Source organism: Sarcophilus harrisii, chromosome 3 (assembly GCF_902635505.1).
Source record: "Sarcophilus harrisii chromosome 3, mSarHar1.11, whole genome shotgun sequence".
NCBI lineage: Eukaryota > Metazoa > Chordata > Mammalia > Dasyuromorphia > Dasyuridae > Sarcophilus > Sarcophilus harrisii.
In genome coordinates this window covers 547,590,300-547,612,012 of record NC_045428.1, presented here as the reverse complement: position 1 = coordinate 547,612,012, position 21,713 = coordinate 547,590,300, and the positions used below count along the sequence as shown (strand labels likewise).

At 37.6% G+C, this 21,713-nt stretch overlaps 1 protein-coding gene across 1 annotated transcript in view; it reads right to left on the bottom strand.

The window, feature by feature from the left end:
- LOC100923431 (antizyme inhibitor 2) overlaps window positions 1–20,924 on the bottom strand; it is a 51,384-nt gene extending 30,460 nt beyond the window's left edge. Inside the window, exons 1-8 of the mRNA XM_031961519.1 lie at window positions 20,679–20,924; window positions 15,609–15,782; window positions 14,677–14,849; window positions 13,512–13,646; window positions 12,903–13,068; window positions 12,555–12,702; window positions 10,908–11,008; window positions 9,355–9,572 (exon numbers count right to left, since the gene is read on the bottom strand). Coding sequence (XP_031817379.1) covers window positions 9,355–9,572; window positions 10,908–11,008; window positions 12,555–12,702; window positions 12,903–13,068; window positions 13,512–13,646; window positions 14,677–14,849; window positions 15,609–15,782; window positions 20,679–20,879 — 1,316 coding nt within the window. The 5' untranslated portion in view covers window positions 20,880–20,924. The remainder of the gene's footprint in view (window positions 1–9,354; window positions 9,573–10,907; window positions 11,009–12,554; window positions 12,703–12,902; window positions 13,069–13,511; window positions 13,647–14,676; window positions 14,850–15,608; window positions 15,783–20,678) is intronic.
- Between the last annotated feature and the right edge of the window lie 789 nt (window positions 20,925–21,713).

The window sequence follows — 21,713 nt, the reverse complement described above, 5'->3', positions numbered from 1 at the left end:
TTTTGTTTTCTTCTTCATTTTTTTCTTTTTTGATTCGATTTTTTTTGTATAGCACAATAATTGTGGAAATATGTATAGAAGAATTGCATATGCTTAACATATTGGATTACTTTCTGTCTAGGGGAGGGGGTGGAAAGAAGGGAGGGAATTTAGAACACAAGGTTTTGCAAGAGTCAGTGTCGAAAAATTATCGATGCATATGTTTTGAAAACAAAAAAACTTTACTAATAAATAAATAATTGATTTCTTCAGTGGATTTTTTTTTGCATTTGGCCAATTGTATTTTTAAGGAATTGCTTTCCTTTCCCCAAACTGCTGACTCTTTCATTTCTTTTCTCATTTTTTCTTCTACCTCTCTTATTTGCCTTTTAAAGCCTTTTATGAGCATTCCATGAAGCCTCTTTGTACTTGAAATCAATTTATATCAGTCTTTGAGGTTTTCTCGGTGGACATTTTGTCTTTGTCTGATTTAGTGTTTTGTTATTCCCTGTTACCACAGGAGCTTTCTAAGGTCAAGGTTCTTTTCTTTTTCTTGCTTTTTTTCTTTCTTTTTCTTTTTGTTTCTTTTTTTTAACTTTTAGAATTGAACTCTGCTCCTGGGGTAAAAGGAGCACTATCCCAAGCTTCCTGTGCAGTTCTGAGCCTTGGCTATGAGCATAGGGGCCCTGGTGTTTGGTATTTTGCTCACATCTCTTTATCTGCTCTTTCCCAGAAACAGCTTGGTTTCCCAGAATTTGCCTTTTGAGCTGGTATTAAGGGCATCCTCACAGGTCTGCTTCACTAGTCTTAGTTGTTGATCTGCTATGCTTTAAGACTATCTCACTGGCTTTCCCAGATTCTATCTGAGCTGGGTTGAACACCACTTATACCTCATTGAGACTGACCTTTCTTGAAGTCCTCCTAGTCTATCTTGAGCTGGAGAGTGGTTTCATTTCATCAGACTCTGTTCAGAGGTTTGGTTTCATATGGCTTTCAAGAGAAACTGGGAGAGTTTGAGCAACTTTCTGGTTTCACTCCACCATCTTGGTTCCATCCTGACTTAGGACTGAAGAAACAATTCTCATAGGACCATACCATCCTTTTGTATTACCATAGTTTGTCTTTCTAGGTAATACCTCCTTGCTTCTGGCCTCCATGTATGTATTACATAAATCTAATTTGGTTGATCCACATCACATCTATCCACATCAGTGCTTTTGACAACTCCCAATTTTTTTCTCTTGCCAGAATTGTTTCTATTTGTGTGTCCATAATTTTATCCTTAAAGAACCTCCCATTCTTTCTGAACTGACTTTTTTGGGGGGCATTTATTACAATTTGAAAGCATTTGCTTTTTTGGTCAGTTTGCATATTTAAACCCTATTAATTTCTGGCAATTTCCCCCCTACAACTTTATATTTTCAAAACATATGCACAGATAATTTGACAACATTGACCCTGGCATAGCCTTGTGTTTCAGATTTTCTCCTTCCCCCCATGCCCTCCCCTAGATGGCAAGCAATTTAATACATGTTAAATGAAATATGTATAAACATATTTATACAATTCTCTTGCTGCACAAGAGAAATCAGATCAAGAAAAGAAATTAATAAGAAAACAAAATGCAAGTGAACAACAACAAAAAAGAGTGAGGATGTTATATTGTGATCCACTTTCAGTTCCTAGGGTCCTCTCTCTGGGTATACATGGTCTCTTCATCACAAGATCATTGGGACTGGCATCAATCATCTCATTGTTGGAAAGAGTCACGTTCATCAGAATTGATCCTCATATAATATTGATGTTGTCGTGTACAGTGATCTCCTGGTTGTGTTCATTTCACTTAGTGTTAGTTCATGTAAGTCTCTCCAGACCTTTATAAAATCATCCTTCTGATCGTTTTTTATAAAGCAAAAACATTACATAACATTCATATATCATAACTTATTCAGCCATTCTCCAATGATAGGCATACACTCAGTTTCCAGTTTCTTGCCATTATGAAAAGGGCTGCCACAAAAATTTTTGCACATGTGGGTCCTTTTCCTTCCTTTAAGATCTCTTTGTAATATAGGCCCAATAGAAACACTGTTGAATCAAAGGGTATGCACAGTTTGATAATTTTTTGAATATAGTTCCAAATTCATCTCCAGAGTGGCTGGATCCATTTATAACTCCACCAAACAGTGTATTAGTGTCCCAGTTTTCCCACATCCCCTCCAACATTTGTCGTTGTCTTTTCCTGTAGACTGACTTTTCTAATAGAATTTTGGTCCATGTGATTCTATCTACATGAACCCTTTGAAATCTCTTTTATGGTCTCATCTATGGTCTAACGCAGACAATTTCTGCTCTTTTACACAATGGTATCATCATTTCTGTACCAGCAAGCTGTTACTGTCTTTTAGTGAGAATCACCTTCAGAATACAATTTCCTCTTATTCCTCAATGTTTTGAAGGACAAAATTACCATTAAATCTTGAAAATGCCCTTTAAAAATAGGACTGCTGAGTTCTTGGTCAAAGATATAGTGTACCTAATAGTTTCTTATAATATATACATATGAAATGTAAACATATATTTATGTATAGTCTGAAATTTAATCCAGACTTTTAATAACTAGAATATATGTGTAAAAGTACATATGTTTATGGTTTTTTTCTAAAAATGGTTTGGAGTCTGTGTGAGTGTGTATGTGTATGAATGCACGTATACACAAAACTAGATTCTATTTTAAATAGCTGCAATATAGAAAAAAAGCACATAAGAAGCTCAATAATACATGAGAGATAAAATCAAAGAAAAAAGTTAGTGGTAAAAACCCATGTCTTTAGCTCTCTATATAAAATCAGCTAATAGGTTCTTCACTTTCCTTTATTGTAATTTCATCATTTAAAGTGGGAAGCAGGAAGGCAAACTGTTATTCTGTTCTTGATTCTATCAAGGAACATTTGGCTACTGAAATAAAAATGATGGCAATTCACAGAAGGGATAGATATGATTCTGGGATCTAAATTTTATTAAAACAAATCTTCCCAGAAGGAATGGAAAGTTCTCCAATATGAAGAGAATTATGAAGGCACAAAAAGATATATTTTTGATGGAGAATGGAGTTGTGACCATGAGATTGATATAAATATACATGGGAGTCATTAACTAATTTAAATTTAGGAAAAAAACATGCAAGCAAGGGCAGGCAATGGAAGATGAATGCAGAAACATGAGAGAATCCTATAAAGGTAAGTTTTAAATAGTTTAAGGTATAAGGTTTAAAATAGTTTAAGGTTTAAGGTAGATAGGAAATACAAAGAATGATTGAGAAAAGGCAGAACATTTCTAATTTTTGTTTCGTTTCTGTATTTTTCCCTTTCAAGGAGTATTATCTTTAAACTGATGCTATGAGAAAATGGCTAACTAAGGAATCGAAATTCAAAATAGTTAAAAAGATAGAAGAGCCTCTGAAAGCTTCTAATTAGTTCTTTATTAGCTAAAAGGCGTAGTGAAAAAAGTGCTGGACTTGGATTCAGAAAGAATTGAATTCAAATCCTGTCTCAAGTACTTAATATGTTTATGGTGCTAAGCAAGTTCCTTAACCCATCTGCCTTAATTTTATCTCTTCTGAAATAGGGATCATAATATCACCTACCTTCCAGGGTTATTGTGAAGATTAAGTTAGTTATTTATAATGTGCTTTGAAGTGTTCTAGAAATGCTTTTATTATTAGAGAGAAGGAACACAAATTTATTAAGCTCCTGCTATGTAGCAGGCATAATGTTAAATGCTATTATCTCAGATGTTCTACTAAACAACCCTGGGAGGTAGGTGCAATTATGATTCTCATTTTACAGTTGAGGAAAATGAGGCTGACAGAGACAGCAGCCAGTGTCAGACAGCAAATGGCTGAGAGTGGATTTGAACTTGGGTCTATCCTGACTTCCAATCCAGTGTTCTATTTACTGTACCACAATAGCTACTTCTATTTATTATTATTATTATTATTAAAACAAATAATAGATGTGATGGCTGAACTCAGATCTATTACATTTCAAAAATTATGTGGAGAAGCAGAGATAGCCTACTATTTGGCATGTTGCCAAATCCTACCCATTGGTTCATCCCCATTATCAAATTTACTTTTAGTATTCATTCTGATGTGGAATCTCAGAATACAAGTTATAACAGAAGAGCAGTTTAAGAAATCACTGATAAACCTTCCAAGCACAGTCTTTACCAAGCATAATGTCATCGTTATACCCAAGAATAGAACCATATTCTCCCACAAGATTCTCAAATGCTAGCAAAATATGTACATGAGCACACACAAATTCTCCCATATTCTTCCTTATGGATTAGTAGAGAAGAGAATACATAACTCTCCCACCTGTTAATGAATTAATTAGTTGTTGATTAGGGGAAATTCTATTTAGGAAATTCAGAGAATGTTGTAGCATCCTTCTCAAATTCCAGAAACTCTTCAAAAACATTTTTTTTTGGTTTGATCAACAATTCAAACCATTTAAATTCACAAGAGTCAGACAATCTAATTAAGTACCTTGGCCTAGTAACTGCATTTTTTTGTCTTTATATATCTAGAGATCTTAGCTGAAACACATAAATCAAGCAGCTAAGCTCAGTTGCAAGACTCAGCTGCTATTCATATCCTCAGTGCTGAATCAGCCTCTGCTCTTAGAAGCTACACTTGCGCTGTCCATGGAGCTGGTAACTCCTAGAACAATAACTGTAACTACTGTCTTTGTCTTTGTCTCTCCTCTCCCCTCTCTCCTCTCTGCTTTTGTCTTCTCTTTCCATTTCTTTCCCTCCCTTTCTCTCCTCTCCTCTGCATTCTTCTCTCTTATATATATGTATATAATATTTACATATATATTATATACATATACTCACACACAACATGTCTCAATCTCTTTCTGTCTCTGTCTCTCATTTTCTCGGTCTCTCCCCCATTTCTTCTTCCCTGCTTATTTTTTTATCCCTGGGAAGAAGATAGTAATTTGGCTTTCTTACATAATCTAGATTTGTAATTTCATTGTTATCAGATCAGGACTATTCTTCTACTAAGAGAATTTGCATGTTGGTAACTATTCCATAAATCAAACTTAGAGATTGCAGTAGAGGGCAAGTGTTTGGGGAACGTGGGACTATCAGGCTAAATGTTTTACTCAGGGATATGTCAATGTGAATTTTGGATAAAAAAGTCATTATAATATGAGAGGTCTTTAGTCAGGCAAGTGAGTTGCAGCTCATGGTGCCAAACAGCAAGTGCTGAGATACCCAAAGAGGGTATATGTTTATATAGGGTACCAAATTAGAGAGAATGACTAGGCTATAGGTGAGAGGAATTAGGCATCTCACTGTTTCACAAGGTAAGTTGTTTTACATAACAAGCAAAAGTCCATAAAGAAAGCTTCTGGGAATTCCTGGAGAAGAAAGTTTAAAAGATCTACAAAATGATCAGAGACTGGAAATGATGTCCTCTGCTTAGTCCCAAACCATCCATTGACTTAAAATGGAGACCAGGGCAGCTTCAATCAATTCTTATTCAACTATGTTTATCACTTGCAAAACTAATATGTTATCAGAGTTGTAATTTAAATCCTGGTAGACCTAACTGTAAAACTGGCTTTTTAAAAGTCAATATGAGAAATAAATATTTATTTAGCTCCTACTATGTGTCAGGCAATGTGACAGATGCTTTTTACAAATGTTATTTCATTTGATTCTCCAGAACAACCTAGGAGGTAAATGCTATTATGATACTCAATTTACAGTTGTGGGAGCTGAGACAAAGATTTAGTTTCTGAGTTTCTGAGGATTCTCGGTTTTCCTGAACCCAGGCCCGGCATTTTAACCACTTTACTATCAGCTTGTTTTTTGTTACGTTTGAAATTGAGATAAACTAAGGCACAAAGTTCTGAATATTATCTGTTTACTAAGAATGTATAAATTTATTAATAAAGACAGCCAAAGGATACCTAAGCCAACCCAGAGATATTAAATGAAGGCTGATAGTCTTTTTTTATAACAATAAGATAACAGCGCAAAATCTCAATCAACATAGGTGTCATTTTGACTGTTTATCAATGTCATAGTCAGAATGGAGATTAAATCATTTGGACCTCCATTTCAGAACCCCTCTTAAGCAAGATATGATTCAAATCACAAGCAAAAGTTACCAGGAAATAATCTTCAGATGATTAAGAGTTGCTACAGTAGTTTAAATTGATGAGATTTGACCTGTAGGTTAACTGAGTTTTTCTAAAAAGTGGGTGATGGGTGGAATTATAAAACTGGAAATAATTACAAAACAAAAAGTAGATCTTCAGTAAAGTTTCTTTGAGATTGAATGGTATATGAAGTTTAGACAGAGAAGGAACTATGAAAGAAAATATTAAATCCAGCTTGACTAAGCCTCAAAATAGTATTAAAATCAAATTTCAACTTTGTATTCCTCTATACCATGCTATTGCATAGGTTATGTCACACTTCTCCTCACATGATTCAGGGGGAAATTGATTAGTTCCAGCAAGAGTTTTGCAGGTTCTTCTATTAATAAATCGTTATTCTAATTAATCTATTCTAATAATCTCTGATTATTGATCATCTTTCTCTTTTATTATTGGCTGTTCTACACAACTATGTACCCAAATGACATGGTTCATTGAAGTAAAGCACATCATTTAGTTTCCCATGAGTTTTCTTTCTCTTTTCTTGAAAAATTGGGGAATGCTAATACCCATTTCAGTTATTCCCTTTACTCCCATTTATTCTTTCTGATTTATCCCAGGAGATGAAGATGAATGTTATATTTTCCCTTCTTGGTGCTTGTCATTGTATGGCACAAGCTTAGGTTAAATGTATTTTCTTTTGGGGAGGTCTCTTCATCTTTGTCAAAAGGGTCCGCTGTGCTTCCAGATTCAAAGAATAGCAGCATTATGAGGATCAACTTCTCTTCCAGTGTTACCTTGATTCAAAGCTCTGGCTGTTTCAGTAGAGGTCAGTTAATTTAGAAGTTCAATTTTCACAGAATTTAGAGCTTGGAGGATCCTTATGAATAATCTAATTAAATTTCCATGTTTTACAGACATAATCCAGAAAAGTTGTAAGTCTCAGAAACTGTTGATTTAATAGTTAGGATAGAAAAAAGACACTGAAGTTAGCTAGCTGTCACCCAGAGCCTTCTGGGGACTGCAAACTGCAATGAATCCTCCTAAGAGATTGGATTGAGTGACCTTGCTAAAGTCTGCTTCTCTACCTGTCACTAAAGAATTTTATAAAAGTCTCTTCTGTCTTCAATACTCTATCAGCTGTGAAGGAGATAAAGATTTGCTAGCAAAGATAATTGGGTAGGGAAAAAGAAAAAGAATGAAAGAAGTAGAAATGTTTCTATCAGCTTGAGTGGCTATAGTCATGTGAGCGTAGGACAGTGTGACTGATTACTCTCACTTCAAAGTCACATATATTAATGTTACAGTAAGCTATATGTTACTTATCTCAGTCATTGGGTCCAAGAGAGAGAAATTAAAAGAGCAAATTGATCTGAAGGATGGGAGTACTAACTGTAGCAATTACTGCTACAAGAGTTGTTTGTTCATCCTTAAGACCTTGACCTCAGGAAACTGCACATTTCACAAAAATAAACTTGCTTTCCTATAGAAAAGTGAAAAGATAAGAAGTGGTTAATCTTCATAGATGGTGGGAAATGAAATTAGGAGGCAAGGAATTGGGAGTGGGAGATGGGTGTGGGGAATGAGGAAGAGTGAAGGAACGGATTGAAATCATTAGAGTTTTGAGTCCCATCTAGTGACCAGAATGGAAGACTGCAGGCTGCTGAAAGGACAATGTTGATCAGTCCCTATAGGGAGGAACAATTTGAGTATATTTATAGGTATTACATCCTGACTGCCACTAGAGAGCTCAGTGTATAGATTGCTAGGCCTGGAATTAGGAAGACCTGAGTTCAGATTTAACTTCAGACACTCTAGCTGTGAGACAATAAACAAGTCACTTAACCCTCTTTGCCTTAGTTTCCTCATCTGTAAAATGAGCTGCAGAAGGAAATGACAAACTCCAGTAACTTTGAAAAAGGAAACTTCAAATCATATCAGAAAGAGTTGGATACCACTGAAAAATGACTAAACAACAATTAGACTCCAAATCCTTTTAATGGATTTTAACCTATGTGACAATTGTCACATTGTATGTATAAAGGAGGCAGCATGAATTGAACCAACCAACAAACATGGACTAGTTAATACATATTTATTATGTCAAATGCAATTAGGTGAAACACTGTCATTATGAGAGAAAATATTATTTGAAGCATCTTTTTTTAGAGAAGAGAGCAGAAATTTGAGGAGATGAATATATTATCATTTATTTTTTTTCTTAGAGGCCTGAACATATCTTAGAAAATGAAAATTGAAAGGCACTTTGAGATCACCTCTTCCCTTGAGTTTAGTGCTGAGGATCTGAAGCCCAGAAAAAAAAAAGTTCATAGCCACGTAGTTAACAAGTCATAGTGCTGGGAAGGAATACACATTTTTCTGAATGCAAATTCACTGCTCTATGCAGTCATCAAAAATGGATTAAATTTATTCCAACCTGGTCACTCCTTCTCTTTTCCACCTCAGCTCCAATTTTTAACTATCAGAGATTACTTTTTGTCATGATATATGACTGGACAGGCATCTTGGTGTGACTAAGGAAGCAACAAAAATTCCCAGCATTTTCTGTTTCCCATCTTCCCTCCCTAAATAGTTTCTTCACTGTCTTGTCCAGCTGCCTGAAAGTTCTGTTGAGAAAATCTCTTCCTGGAATTTAATGCATTGGGTCCAGAAGATGTCTGTGAAAATAAATCCTGAGTTACATAGAAGTAGAAAGACATTTACCCAGCCACCTTCAAGATATTTTTTTTTAACAATATTTGGATTTTAAATCAGTTTGCTGTTACCCAGTAAGACGTAAGGCTCTAAGGGGCAGGAGATTGGGGCTAGGAGAAGTTTATGGGAAGAACATAGGAATTAGTTGGAGGGAAAGTGAGGGAAAGGTCTCATGAGAGCTCTGGAAGTCAAGCCAGAGTAATTTTTTACTCTAGCTCTACAGAAACTCCTTGTGACCCCTAACCTCTAGCAGTGTAGATATATGTGGGAACAGGCAGATTACTAGGTTAAAGACTTTGCCTAGAGACCCAGGAGGAAGGAATAGCTTTTGGTCCGAGCTCCAGGGATAGCCCCTTCCCATCTTTACCACAACTGTTTGAGGAAGTTTGGACAGATTCAACTTTCCCTTTTGGACAGGGAAGGGGTAGCTAGAACACCATCTATAGATTCCCATTCTCTGTCCTGCCCTTCTACTCACTGTAGCTCAGAAGGAATGGTGACAGTCATCACAGGTCGTGTAAAACCATTGAAAGTGGAATTTATGGTGCGGGTGTAGGCCCCCATGTCTTCAAAGACCAGCCAGTCACCCACATGAAGTTCAGGCAGCATGATTTCTGTTGGACCCAGACGGTCAAAGGCATCACACGTGGGACCCCACAGGGTGGAAGGATAAAGACATGGTTTGCAATTGAACTTCTGTATCAGATGGGAAGTAAAGAATTACTATTCAGCTAAATAAAATCTCTCCTGTCTCATACCATCCCCATTTCCTATTCCCTAGCATTGTTTTAGTCTTAGATCTTGTACATCTCTATAAAATGTCTTCCCTCTCCTTTCCCTGATGAATTCCTTCTCACTTTCTCTGTTGGATTTTCACTTTAAAACTTCCCTCAATGACCACCCCCACTAGCATTTCTGCTTTAATTTCCAACACACCACAACCCTAATCTCCTCATAAATTTATCAGGTAATATTGCCTAGTCTAATTATTTTTAAAAACTTACTACCCTATCAAAGTTTGAGTTTCATAGCAGTAGGGTCTTTGTCTTACTGAAATTTTACTTCTCCCTGGATATACTGAGCATAATTTGATCCTGAACAGGGCATGCTTACTGAAGGTTCAACAAATGAATGAATCAGAAGTGAGGGTATGCAAATTTAAAAGCACTATAGCTGGGTAAATTAGAGCCAGGTATATTGTGAATGCCACAATGCATTCCACAATACATGGTTTATATTTCCTATACTCCTTTTAATAATTTGTATTAAGTTTATACTCATTGTTTAGAATTTTATAATTGTAAAAATCTGTAAATATTTTGCTCTATGTTTCTAAATTGCTAAGATCTCTACTTCAAAAACTATACTATATCTATGGTTAAAGCATTTGATTTAGAGTCAGAAAAACCCAGTTTTAATTTTGTCTCAGAAACTTACTAGTTGTTTAACACCAGACAAACTACTTAGTCTCTGTGAACCTCAATTTGGAAAGCATAGTCTTTGATAAATCTCAGTATTTATTAAGATAAATAATTTCTGCCAGAGAACTTTATTTTTCCTCAGGTGTCTCAGTTAACTAACTAAAAAATCACTCTTTTGTAGGGCAATTGCTGCTAAACACACACAAAAAATATAGGCAGGTAAATTTGATCCATTCCCTTGTTTCAAATAAATATTTCAATGGCCTCTCCCAAGAAAACTTAATTGGCAGTGACAAGCAAGGTTGGCAACAAGGATGTAGAGGTACCAGCTATATTCAGGTCATCTTGGAAGCCATTAGGTAATTGTAACACTTTCCTTCATCCCCAATTCAGAGGTGAGTTGTGAGTAGAGGATAGGGGAAGATGGTCAAAATTATATCCGAGGGCCCACACTGATCTGGAAATCTTATGGAACTTACTCTTTAATGACCAAATTCTTTAGGAAATATAGCCCCTACTGACTTGCTCTGTTCCAAGAAGTTCCATGTAGCTTAACCTATTTTATCTCCAGAACTGTCAAAATCAGCTCTTGCTTCCTTGCCTCTCTTACCTTCATTACACGTGGTATCCTTGTTTCTTTCTCCCTCAGCATAAGGGCAAAAGAGTTATAAAAACCATCGTTGGTATAATACATCAGTTTCCTGCCACCTTCTGAGAAAAGAAAAAAACTTAGTCAGGAGGATGTTTGGAGCTGGTGAGGCTTGTGATTCTTGTTATGATTGCCCCAAGGTTCTCTTTCCTTCTAGACTTTTTCATTCTCCAGATAAATTGTGGGTTCTCCAAAAGTGGAGTTCTGCAAGTAAAGGCTGTGGAAATGTGCATAAAACAAACACGGAGAACCTTCCTTATATAGAGCTTGGTGCTAGATACTGGGGAAATACAACATTTGCATAAGACAATCCTTTCTATCATACGTAATCAGCCTGGAAAGATGACTGAATTAAGATTGGAAAGGATTTTAAATCCTACACAGGAGAGTTTGGACTTTATCCTAAAGATAGTGAGAAACCACTGGAGATTCTCGAACAAGGAGTGACATTCATTTCATAGATGATATTTTAGTCCTTCCTCCATGTCTTTGCATGAATAGGCTACAATGTAATAACTATTATTCAGATCACTTCTACAACTTGGAATCCCTAGCTTCCTTCAAAGCACAACTCAGATACCATCTACTCCATGTAGTCTTTCATGATTTCATGAAGTTGGTAGTATTTTATCCATCTTGCAACTACTTTATGCAAATTTTATATATTTTGTTTTTATTTATCTGCATGAAGTCCCTTTCCTACTCCTAACCCCAGTAGAATATCAGCTTCTTGAGGTGAGGGACTGTTTTGTTTCTGTCTTTGTATTATATGAGATACACTTTGCCTGGATGACAGGATAGATTAATTAGAAAGGAGTTATATGAAATAGAACTGGACAGGTAAGGTAGCATCTGCTTGGGAAGGTCGAGTACCAATCAGAGGAGTGTGAACTTCACTTGGAAGACAGGAGTGAATCGCTGAAAACTCTTGAACAGAGCAGTAGCATGTTAAAATCTATGCTTAATTAAGCTCATCCTGGTATCCTACAAAGGACCAATTAGAGGAAGTAGCAATATATTTGCATGGGATAAACACTGGTTCTATGGTCAGAAGAACTAGGATTAAGTCCCACCTTTAACATGTAACATGTAACAATGTAACTTTGGGCAAAGCCTCCATGGCCTTCAGCTTCCTCATCTGTTAAATGAAGGGGTTGAAATAGATGTCCTCAGGTCAATTCCAGCTCTATCTATGAACTGATGTGCTTAGCTGGGAAAGAGTGAAGAGTGAACTGAAATAGTTGGGCAGATGGTAGTGAGAGTCTATGTCAAGAAAGTGGTCACAGGAAATAAAAGGAGTATTCAAAGATGGACTTGGTAGGACATAATAATAACTGCATGCGAGAAAAGAGGGAGGATCAGAGAAAAATCAGGCATAACCCTAAGACAATGGTCCTGAGCTATCATGGCAATGGTTGTGCTAAACAGAAATTGGGATGCGAGAAGGAAAAGGAGGTGGTGTACTCAGATAGGGGCTAGATTATCCAACTAGGAGTTCTATCCCTCTGAAATTAATTATATGATGCTATGACTGGAGCCTCCAAAGACCATGAGTTGGTTGGGGAAGGTTTTCCAGTCAAATGTGACCTGCACAATAGTCTGGCACACCTTTTCCCACCACATTCTTCTTGCCAATGATATTGAGGACAGCAGTGCACATTTTGCTGGCATAGTAGCGACCAGGTTCAGCTATAATCTTCACTCCACTGCTTTCTGGAAAATATTGGTCCAAGGCTCTATTGATCACAGCTGCTAACTGTAAGAAAAAGAATGTCCTCTGTCAGTATAAACCTCCCTACCTGGTCCCTAAGCCTCCATTCCCTTCCAGCCAAGCCAAGCCAATCATCCTGGAGCCACATATGTAATGACCTTCAGCATATTACAGGAAAGTCTTATGCCTCATGCTCACTTGTCCCATGGGGATGTTCCTTGTGGCTTTGGATCTTGGCTGCTCACCTCTTCAAATGTAGGTACAAAATTCTTCTGGCCTGGGAAGCCTCCTCCAATATCCAGGAATCCCATTGGGTGCCCCATCTGGAGGCCCAAGTCAAATACACGCCGGGCATTTGCAATGGCCTGGTGGAAGCTCTCTGGGGTCTGGCAGCCAGAACCCACATGGAAACTGAGTGGAGTCAAGGATTGTTAGCACTGAGCAAATGCACGGGTGCACTCATGAAGGCACATGGGTACACACATGTGTTCTTGTTCACTCATAAACACAGAAAGGTTCCCCCATAGACACAGATACATAATATAGGAAGAAACAGAGAGACATAAACAGAAACTTCAGAGATGGTTTTCTGTTTGCAAAGCCCTTTATGGTTTACAAATCCTCACAAAACCTCCCTGAGGAAGACAAGGCAGAGATTGTTGCCTGTAGTTGACAGAGTAGAAACTGAGACCCAGAGAAAGGAAGAGGTTTTCCCAGTGTGAAAGGCCAAGATCACTGACACCATAAATCAATAGTACAGCCCAGGTTTGAACCCAGACCTGCTGGCTCCTAGTCTAGGCCTTTTCCCTTTCCAGCAGCCAGGGTGAAGTAGGCGTCCCTAAAGTCAGACTCACGCGCTTCCAACCACAGTCACTCCCAAGTCCTTGGCAATGCTCAGCAGATGGCCACACTTGTCCAAGGGAGCCCCAAACTTGGCACTCAAGGGGAACATGCTCTCACTGTCCTCGGTCCAGATTCTGAGAACCATCCTGCCAAGGATAACAGCCCACATTTCTCTCATGTCTTAATAAGGTTCACTAAGATAAGTAGTGCAGATATTGTCATCCCTACCTTTCTGTGACCATAGGGATGAAGTCATGTAACCCAAAGTCACATAACTGGTGTGAAAGACCCAATTTGAACTCAGATTAGTGCTCTATCCAATGCCTCACACTCTTTCTACAGAATGGCAAGCTATTGCCAAAGGGAGTCCTCAGGCTCCAGGAGTCTCTCCTAGACCTCTATTCCTCTTCACTCCCACTTCATCTTTACTTTTCCTCATTTCTCAGACAGCCCCAAGTCAGCCTAGCTACTGATTCTGCCCAGATCTTACATCCACTTCTTCTCATACTACTGAACCTCCACCTCATTTCTCAATATCTAAGTAATTGTTTTCTCTTCCTCTATCTACATCCTGCCTTGTCCTCTGCCTCTTTGCTCTAAGACCTTTGCCTCTTCCCAATATGCCTCACTGTCCATGGGCAGCAGACACCTCTTCATATCATCTATTAATTGAGATTCCATTGTCTAGTCTTGTCACATATGGCAGACCTTTGCTTGTTCTCTACATCTACTCTGCCCTGGTGCTGTGGTTTTATGAGGACCTGAGAGATCCATCTGTCACTTATCCCTGGATCATCTTGATGTCCAGGGATTAGGCACCTATACTTTCTAATCTGTCATTTATAAATCTTGTTCATTCATTTTCTCATTTATTATTACTTATAACAATACCTATCATTAATATATAAATCCTAATGTTTGCAAAACACTGTTCATATGTTATGTTGTTTGATCTTTACAACAACACCCATAAGGTAAATGCTTTTATTATTCCCATTTTACAAACAAACAAGCTGAAATTACTTAGGAAGCTCTTTCTCTGTCTTGTTATCTCTCTCCTGCTTTTCAGGCCTATTTGGACTCATGGTTCAGGTCATCTCTGTCCATCCTATGATACCACTGGCCAGCATCTGATGCTAATAATAGTGTCTCCCAGGTTTCTTCTGCCACCCTTACCTGGCAGTGGGGTGAAACTTGGCAACTTTGGCAAGCTCTTCCTCACAGTCAAAAGTCATCAGCTGGATCCCATGGCTGGCAGCATATTGGAGATAAGAGATCTGCTTACAAGTATTGGCATAGATGATGCGGGAGGGGGTAATTCCCATCTTTAGAACCTGCTCCAGCTCCCCCTATGGCCGTACAGCAGAGGTTATCTCTCTTGGGGTTATGCCTTTCTCACATTTTCAATCTGAGGGGTTTCATTAGAACTCAGGGGAGCCCTCCCATCCCTATCCCAAGCTCCCAAGAGCCCTAGAAAACCCAGAGGAAAAGAACTGGAGACAGCCATGAGCTTCTGGATATTTAGGTCCTATTGCACCACCATCCCCATTCCTTTCCACTCTATTCAAAAAACACTAATCCTTTTGAAGAAATTTTGAAGTCTTACAGGGAGGGGATACATAAATATAATGCCCCCTGGATGAGAGCTCCCAAGAAGTTCTTGATGGAGTTAGGAGAAGGAAAGGAGAAGTGGCCAAAATGTTCTTAGTTACTCTCTACACACACACACACACACACACACACACACACACACACACAAAGGCATACTCCCTTCTCTGGTTGCCTCCTGTTTATGTTTTTCAATCTTTGTTACACTGTACCCCTGGAGAGAGTTACTAAAGATGTTACCAAAGGGAAAAAAGAAGGAAAAATTTATCCTCTTTGATCTGTAAGCATGTTGCTCATGTTCTGGTTTCCTTTCAACCCCATGGACCCACAGCCTGAGTTCTTTTATAGTTGTCCCTTGCTCCTAACTACTTTGTGCAATCCAGAAAAGCTCATTCTTTCAAAGAACCTTTTCCTTCTGGCCCTCCTGAATCTTCTACCTTCCCATCATTCACCCCTCACCCCTGAGACCTATATGGATATGGGGCCTCCTTGAAGCTCACCCGACTTGCACAGTCAAAGCCAGCGCCCAGATTGGCCAGCACCTGCAACACACTGGGGCTATTGTTGCACTTCACAGCAAAGAAGGGGGTCACACGGGGCAAGGTCTTCAGGAATATCTGGTGTTGCTCAGCCAAAACGCCCAGGTCAGTCACCATGAAGGCATCTCTCTCATCCTGTGGGGGAAAAGGTAGGGGAGGATCATCTCTGAGAGGACAAGGAAGAACTTTCCTGACTCTGGTCATTGTGTAATCTGCATTCTGCTTACTCCAAATCTTAACTAATTAAAGTTGTCCCATGAAGTTGTGGAAAAGGAACCATTGACACTCAAATATGGTATGACAGAAGAAGACCTGGCCAGGGAATCAGGATGTTGTATTTCAAATTGAAGTTTTGACACTTTTTAACTATATGAACTTCATTAAGTTATTTAATTTCTCAGAGCTTCACTTTCCTCATCTTGAAAATTAAATATAGTACCACTTGTACTTCCAAAGTGGAAGACACTTATGGCCATTAAATTTCATCCTATTTGATTAATCCCAGTATTTTAGTGTATAAATATCCTTTTGAATCCTGAATTTGTCCTCTAATGGTTTTAGCTATTCCTTTTAGATTATTGCTATCTGCAAATTTGTTATAGCTGACATCAAGCCTTTATCCAATCATTGATAAAAATCATAAACAGCACAGGTCCATGAACATGTCTTTATAGTACTGAACTGATGGCTAGCCAAGCAAACATCTCTTGGATCCTGTTCATTAGTATTCTTTGGATCCAGCCATTCAAACATTTTTTGAATCCATCTAATTGTACAATCATCTATATTGTATCTCCTAATTTTTTCCACCAAAAAATAGTATGAGATTTTTATCCAATGCTTCACTAAAATTTGGGTAAGCAATATCTTCATAATTTCTCTGATTTACTAATCTATTACTTATCTAAAAAAGAAATTAAGTTAGCATGACAAACCCAAGATCATTCTTGTGTACAGAAATGAAATGAATGGATTAGCTCTGAATTCAAGTCTTCAAATTACATCACCATTGCATCTACCTGGACTAGTTATTCTATCCCTCCTTCAATCCCTCTTTTTCTTCCAACATAATTTCAAAATAATCCCAAAATAATTTTTCTTCTTCTTTCTTTACCACTCTCAGCTCATTGTGAGTTTTATCAGAATTCCTGACTCATTCTTTTTTTTTTTTTTTTTTTTTAAATTTAATAGCCTTTTATTTACAGGATATATACATGGGTAACTTTACAGGATTAACAATTGCCAAACCTCTTGTTCCAATTTTTCACCTCTTACCTCCCACCTCCCTAAATGGCAGGATGACCAGTAGATGTTAAATATATTAAAATATAACTTAGATACATAATAAGTAATATGACCAAAACATTATTTTGCTGTACAAAAGAATCAGACTCTGAATTATTGTACAATTAGTTTGTGAAGGAAATCAAAATGCAGTGTGCATAAATATAGGGATTGGGAATTCAATGTAATGGTTTTAGTCATCTCCCAGAGTTCTTTTCTGGGTATAGCTAGTTCAGTTCATTACTGCTCCATTAGAAATGATTTGGTTGATCTCGTTGCTGAGGATGGCCTGATCCATCAGAACTGGTCATCATCTAGTATTGTTGTTGAAGTATATAATGATCTCCTGGTCCTGCTCATTTCACTCAGCATCAGTTCGTGTAAGTCTCTCCTGTTGGTCATTTCTTACAGAACAGTAATATTCCATAATTTTCATATACCACAATTTATTCAGCCATTCTCCAACTGATGGACATCCATTCAGTTTCAGTTTCTAGCCACTACAAAAGGGCTGCACAAACATTCGTGCACATACAGGTCCCTTTCCTTCTTTATAATCTCTTTGGGATATAATCCCAGTAGTAACACTGCTGGATCAAAGGGTATGCACAGTTTGATAACTTTTTGAGCATAGTTCCAAACTACTCTCCAAAATGGTTGGATTCGTTCACAACTCCACCAACAATGAATCAATGTCCCAGTTTTCCCACATCCCTCCAACAATCATCATTATTTTTTCCTGTCATCTTAGCCAATCTGACAGGTGTGTAGTGGTATCTTAGAGTTGTCTTAATTTGCATTTCTCTGATTAATAATGACTTGGAGCATCTTTTTCATATGACTAGAAATAGTTTCAATTTCTTCATCTGAGAATTGTCTGTTCATATCCTTTGACCATTTTTCAATTGGAGAATGGCTTGATTTTTTATAAATTAGAGTTAATTCTCTATATATTTTGGAAATGAGGCCTTTATCAGAACCTTTGACTGTAAAATATTTTCCCAGTTTATTGCTTCCTTCTAATCTTGTCTGCATTAGTTTTGTTTGTACAAAAACTTTTCAGTTTGGTATAATCGAAATTTTCTATTTTGTGATCAGTAATGATCTCTAGTTCTGCTTTGGTCATAAAGACCTTCCCCTTCCACAGGTCTGAGAGGTAAACTATCCTGTGTTCCTCTAATTTATTAATAATTTCATTCTTTATGCCTAGGTCATGAACCCATTTTGACCTTATCTTGGTGTACGGCGTTAAGTATGGATCAATGCCTAGTTTCTGCCATATTAGTTTCCAATTTTCCCAGCAATTTTTATGAAACAGTAAGTTCTTATCCCAAAAGCTGGGATCTTTGGGTTTGTCAAAGACTAGGTTGCTATATTTGTTGACTGTTTTATCCCTTGAACCTAATCTATTCCACTGATCAACTAATCTATTCCTCAGCCAATACCAAATAGTTTTGGTAACTGCTGCTCTATAATATAATTTTAGATCTGGTACAGCTAAGCTACCTTCATTTGATTTTTTTTTTTCGTTAATTCCCTTGAAATTCTTGACCTTTTGTTTTTCCATATGAACTTTGTTGTTATTTTTCTAGGTCATTAAAATAGCTTTTTGGGACTCTGATTGGTATAGCGCTAAATAAATAGATTAGTTTAGGTAATATTGTCATCTTTATTATATTTGCTCGCCCTATCCAAGAGCATTTAATATTTTTCCAATTGGTTAGATCCGACTTAATTAGAAGGGAAGCAATAAACTGGGAAAATATTTTTACAGTCAAAGGTTCTGATAAAGGCCTCATTTCCAAAATATATAGAGAATTAACTCTAATTTATAAAAAATCAAGCCATTCTCCAATTGAAAAATGGTCAAAGGATATGAACAGACAATTCTCAGATGAAGAAATTGAAACTATTTCTAGTCATATGAAAAGATGCTCCAAGTCATTATTAATCAGAGAAATGCAAATTAAGACAACTCTAAGATACCACTACACACCTGTCAGATTGGCTAAGATGACAGGAAAAAATAATGATGATTGTTGGAGGGATGTGGAAAACTGGGACATTGATGCATTGTTGGTGGAGTTGTGAACGAATCCAACCATTTTGGAGAGTAGTTTGGAACTATGCTCAAAAGTTATCAAACTGCGCATACCCTTTGATCCAGCAGTGTTACTACTGGGATTATATCCCAAAGAGATTATAAAGAAGGGAAAGGGACCTGTATGTGCACGAATGTTTGTGGCAGCCCTTTTGTAGTGGTAAAACTGGAAACTGAATGGATGTCCATCAGTTGGAGAATGGCTGAATAAATTGTGGTATATGAATATTATGGAATATTACTGTTCTGTAAGAAATGACCAACAGGATAATTTCAGAAAGGCCTGGAGAGACTTACACGAACTGATGCTGAGTGAAATGAGCAAGACCAGGAGATCATTATATATTTCAACAACAATACTATATGATGACCAGTTCTGATGGACCAGGCCATCCTCAGCAACGAGATCAACTAAATCATTTCCAATGGAGCAGTAATGAACTGAACCAGCTACGCCCAGAGAAAGAACTCTGGGTGATGACTAAAAACCATTACATTGAATTCCCAATCCCTATATTTATGCACACCTGCATTTTTGATTTCCTTCACAAGCTAATTGTACAATATTTCAGAGTCTGATTCTTTTTGTACAGCAAAATAACGTTTTGGTCATGTATACTTATTGTGCATCTAATTTATATTTTAATATATTTAACATCTACTGGTCATCCTGCATCTAGGGAGGGTGGGGGTAAGAGGTGAAAAATTGGAACAAGAGGTTTGGCAATTGTTAATGCTGTAAAGTTACCCATGCATATATCCTGTAAATAAAAGGTTATTAAAAAAAAAAGAATATTAGGTTATCCCATCAAACTCTGGGAGCTCTGAGGTCTCCCCCTATACTCACATAAGCATCATTATCCAATGCTTTTCTCACCTCTTATTCAATATTCCTCTCTGTCAGAACTAAACCCTTTGGACTAGGCAGTGGGAAAACTACCAAGTAAGTAAGGACATAGCCAAAGGTAGTTTTTTTTCCTTGACTACACATATTTGTGATACTTGTTTACTTGTTTGTTTACTTTCTCAATGTGGGATTATAGGTGAGATGAAAGGGAGAGAAGCTGGATTTTCATTTGAAAATAGAATAGAATTTTTAAAAAAGAAAATAGTATTTCTTAGCAGGGTGGGACCTTAAAATAGAATGTTGGATTTGGGAAAGACAGACAATGTTAGAGCTGAAAGTGCCTTTAGAAGACAGAATATGAGAACTCAGAGGCATTTTGAACATAAAACATAGGCTGTCTATTCTTGGAGGGATACTAGAAAGTAGAATATAAGAGGTCTTCAGGAAATAACCCTTGAAACACAGACTTTCAAAGCTGCAAGGTACCTTACAATATAGAATATTACAGATAAGAGAGATCTTAACACAACACTATTAGAAGAAACATCTTAGAACATGATGTCAGCTAGTAGGATTCATGGAATTTTCAACCCCTTCATTTGATCACTTTAGAAACTAAGCTAAGAGTGGGCCAGTAATTTGTCCAATATTACATAGAGACTCATCGAGGGAGAAAGACTCTAGTTATCATCTTTTTTCTCCATTATCAGATGACAAATAGCTTCAATCCTTCCAGAACTGAGTCCCTTTTTCCCTGACTTCCTAACATCCTCAGAACCAGTGCATCAACTTCTCTTACCGAGTCTGATAGTTCCTGGATTTTTTCCTGTATAAGCTTCCAAGGAGAGGCTCCTGGTTCAAGGCAGATCACCTGCTCCTGTAGTTTGCTAGAGTTTCCAACTCCATCATAACTTTGAATGCATGATTCTGACCCCTCAGAGGGGATTTGAAGACAGGTTCTGGAAAGAGATAGCTGTGAATTGTCTGTCTTCTGGCTCATCCTAATACCCCATCTCACTTCATGCTCCTGTAAACTGGCACTCAAATTCAGCTTGTTCCCTTTTTTTGGAAACAATCTTCTCCAATGGATTATAGAATTTAGAGATGAGAAAAACTTCATGAAACATCTACTCTGATCTCTTATTTGGCCAATGAGGAGCCAAGACAAAGAGAGCTTAAGATTTGGGCACTTTCTTAGATTTGTCCTCCCTGTCAATGGGACAGCCCTTTTACATTCAAAGACCCTTTTATATACATGAAAGTAAACTAGAAGAATCCCACAATCCCATCTTCTGAGTCACCTCATGTCTCTCTTTGGTCCTAGGGAATCAAAATACTGCCTTCAATCCTAGAGAACCTGGATCTTTTTAGATTCTGGGAATTGAGAGATCACTCTCTCTCAGCCCCTAGGAGTTTTAGTATACTTTCTCCCACTCCTGAGGACTTTGACTTCTCTACCAGTAGCTCTTGAAAATCCTTCTGTATCTTCTGAGAGCACTAGGGTTACCCCATCAACCTTTAGAAGTCACACAGTCACCCCAGACCCATGCAAATATTGTTATCCCGTGCTGCCCTCACCTCTTAACCAACATTCCTCTGTAGAAGTGCTGATCCCTTTGGACTAGAAAGTGATGAAATCGCTTCAGGTGGAAGAAAGTGTTTTCAGAAGGAAAGAATAGAATCCAGACAAGGCTAGTGCTTCCAGGATGTGAAGGAGCAGTGAGAGGAGACTATATATAAGGAACCATTCTTCAAGCCTGCCCCACCTAGCAGTAATCTGTCTTTCCCTCTTGTCTTTTACATCTCAACACCCTTCCTCCCCCGTCCCCAACAT